This window comes from Nuphar pumila, chromosome 2 (genome assembly GCF_984573655.1).
Source record: "Nuphar pumila chromosome 2, dmNupPumi1.hap1.1, whole genome shotgun sequence".
NCBI lineage: Eukaryota > Viridiplantae > Streptophyta > Magnoliopsida > Nymphaeales > Nymphaeaceae > Nuphar > Nuphar pumila.
In genome coordinates, this window is record NC_143250.1 from 11394956 (window position 1) to 11398355 (window position 3400).

The following is a 3400-nucleotide window of genomic DNA, read 5'->3' on the forward strand; positions in this document are numbered from 1 at the left end:
TGCAAAAATGTAATAAATAACAACCCAACAGTTGGTTCCTTTAAAAAAAAAACCCAACAACTGGTCATGAGTGGAAGAGATTAAAAAGAAATACATAAATAATCTCAGGCCGTGGATGCCAATTAACCAATCACTATACTCAAAACGCTTTTCGTGCCAGGGAGTCTTGAGCTAACTCATATGATTGTTGTTATTATTCTTCACTTGCAAGGAGGAGGATTCTGTGCTCCACTGTAGGTGGGTTTGACGTTGGCACAAGATGCATTTGCAGCTCCTCCTCCAGGGCCCTTGAGGTTAATCGCCTTAACTTTAATGTTCTGGCAAGGATACCCAGCACTGCACTGCAAACTCACTGCCAGTGGCGTGCTGGATGTCCCCTTGATGTTGCTAAATGTGATATCACTGATCTTAACACGTGACGGTGACTGCAGAAAAGGATTAATTAGCTTCTTGAATGATTAAACAATATGAAGAAGTGGAGATGACAATGCAATTTAACAAAAAACATGCAATATTCAAAGGGGAGCAGGTGTTTGTCTTGTTGGTAGTTGTAACATGCAACTTACTACATGGAGGATTCAAATATTTATGTGAACAGAAGAAGGATGAAAAGGGAAATTATTAAAGGATGGGGAGAGGTTAAATTTACCATTTTAGCACAAGCAGTTTTGAAGGGGCAATAGTTTTGATCGATGAGGATTGGGTTGCTGACGTTCTGGACGGTAATGTTGTCGAAGGTCATGTTTCTTGCGGAGGTCGTGGTTGGGGATGCTTGCCATGACTTGATCCTTACACCATTCATGGTGTTAGTGAAGGTGCACCCTTTTACTATCAACCCGCTCACATCCTTCTCATAAGAATACTTGCCCAAGCTGCCCACACTGTAAGTTTTGAAGTAACATAAATATAAATAAACATGCAAGTCTATTATATATTAGCCCTTGGATAATGAGTTTCTTTTGTGTGCCCGTGCACGCGTGTGTGACTATTATTTTGTTCTTGCATTTATCAACAACAACTTGTATACATGATCAGATCTAGTGATTGGGGCCGAACGCATTAAATGTGTTCATCCCCAACCACTGGATGCCACATATGTTCGCCCCCACTTCAAAAGGGCCAAACACACTGTATGTGTTCGGCCCCATTACAGAACCATGCTTCCTTGTATACCTGATCCCGTGTCCCGGACCACAGTTGATGCCTCTGACGTAGACATCTTTGTTGCCATGTCCAATAGAAATGCAATCATCCCCTGTACCAATGTTGCTGTCCATGATCTTGACACTAGTGCAGCTCTCAAGGTGGATGCCGTCAGTGTTGGGGCTGTCCTCTGGTGCAGTGATGTGGACGTTGTGAATCTTCATGTTCTTGTTGCTTATGAGAACCATGTGGAAGAACTTGGGGTTCAATGACGTTATTCCCCCAACTTCGGTGTTGTTCAAGAAAGAAAACTTGAGTGACTGGGAACAAGTGAGAACAACCGCGAATTAGGTAGCAAATCAATCAAAAGAAATGAGTGGTAGCCTATATTTATATACCACCAAGTGGTGCCGATAATTAATTGAAAACTTACAACTGGTAAGATTTTGCACTGTTTCTTGTAAGGGCATTGGTTGAGTGGCCAAGCTGATTTGCCTTGCCCATCAAAGGTTCCAGTTCCTGTCACCTTGAGGTTGGTAATCTTGTTAAAGAGTACCCAGTACTCCTGCCCCTTGTACAGGTTTATGTTGGTTGATGCTAGAACCACTCCATCCACTTGCATCGTCAAAACACCCGTGTTCTTGCATGGCCCCTCAAACGTGAGGGGTCCCACCAAATATTTCTTCTTGGGAATTACGAGAGTTGGACTTCCAGAGGCCCCACAAGCTGCACTCCAAGCTTTTGCAAATGCCTGGGATGTCCAATAATCAAAGAACCAACCAACAAAACAAACAAACCGAACACATCTGTTAGCATATGGGATATTAATTAAAACCAAAACTAAAAGCCAAACATTCTGTCAGCGGATTGAGTGTTTTCTTCAATACCACCCATTCACCTAGACATTCTTATAAGCAGAATTCACAATTTATTGTCTATTTATCATATTGGTTTTTTCATTTAGTCATCAATGCATGAAAGAATAGAAAGCATAAAGTCATGTTTGGAACCGAGAATGATGTAGGAAAAGTGATACAAAGTGGCAAATCTGTACTGTTTTTCTGACCCTTCCAAAGGAGAAAAAAATTCTCTGAGAGTTTTTCTAAAAAGTACACTTTTTGATAGAAAACATTCCTCTAGAGAATAGAGGAATGTTTTCAGAAAAATTTTGTGGGCCCCTTTTCTTTCTCACCACCACCCACCATCACCCACCTTCCGAAAACCGCCCTCTCCATGATTTTTTCACCATCCATCTCACTACCACCCAAAATCACCCACTTTCAAGAAAACTGCACTGAAAAAGCTTCACCACCACCACCATCCTCTCACCACCACCACCCACCTCCCAAAAACCAGGCCGGAGAAGCTCCATCACCACCCTCTCCTCTCTTTCATTTTTTAAGATTTTCCATTTTATATTTCTCATGCTACCCAAACAAGTAAAAAAAATTCATTTTAGAAAATTTATCATATCAAAACTTCTCGTCAGCAAAATTTTCTTTTCCTATGAGTTTTTCTTGCTTTCAAACTTGCCCAAGACAATAAAATCAACTGGCCTGGGTATCATCGCTTTGGCCATTGCCCTTGGCACCGTAGTTATCTACACTGAAAGTCGTTCCGGCGCCTGCAATGCCTGAGTACGCACAAAAAGCCAAGGTGGAGAGCACAACGACAAATTTGAGATCCATTGAGATAAGAAGTTAAGAAGAAAACAATAAACTTGAAGTACAAGAAAAGAAGACAAGCAGTATCTTATAGGTTCACTTTGGAGGTCAATTTGGAAATTAACCAACCATCAACACTACAGAGCCACAACGAAATCTGATGGCCAACCAGAGACGCGATTGTTTGGTGTTTCGGCTCATATCCACACATGAAGCAGCAAACGCTCTCAATGTCTTGAGAAGCTATTTTTTGTGTAGCCATTCTACGGTCATGAGACTTTCACCAAATATAACTTTCTGCATATTTTTAGAATGCACTCGACACTTTGTTTGACGTGTTTTTCGGTTGCCATGCATGTTCTTCACCACACTAAAATATGCGTTGCTGAATGCAGCTTATTTTCTAGCCTTGTGTTCTCCCAAAATCTAAACAAATTAAGGACCACCCACTTCCGGCTCCAAAAATAGTTTTGCAAACAGTGTAGGTCATTAGCTTTTCCACTTCACCATTCAAGCATTACTATCTTTGTGTGCACCATTTTCTTTTTCTTTTTCTTTTTTAAAGGAAAGGAAATCAGACACATTAAAATATT

The 3400-nt window shown here is 40.9% G+C and overlaps 1 protein-coding gene across 1 annotated transcript; it reads right to left on the bottom strand.

The window, feature by feature from the left end:
* Positions 1-200: 200 nt before the first annotated feature.
* Positions 201-3069, bottom strand: LOC149844756 (exopolygalacturonase-like). The gene is made up of 6 exons (XM_089986168.1): positions 2937-3069; positions 2700-2776; positions 1577-1894; positions 1174-1463; positions 650-881; positions 201-425 (listed from the first exon to the last, which is right to left on the bottom strand). Exons 1-6 carry the CDS (start codon positions 3067-3069, stop codon positions 201-203), a joined length of 1275 nt encoding a protein of 424 aa, XP_089842294.1.
* Positions 3070-3400: the final 331 nt, after the last annotated feature.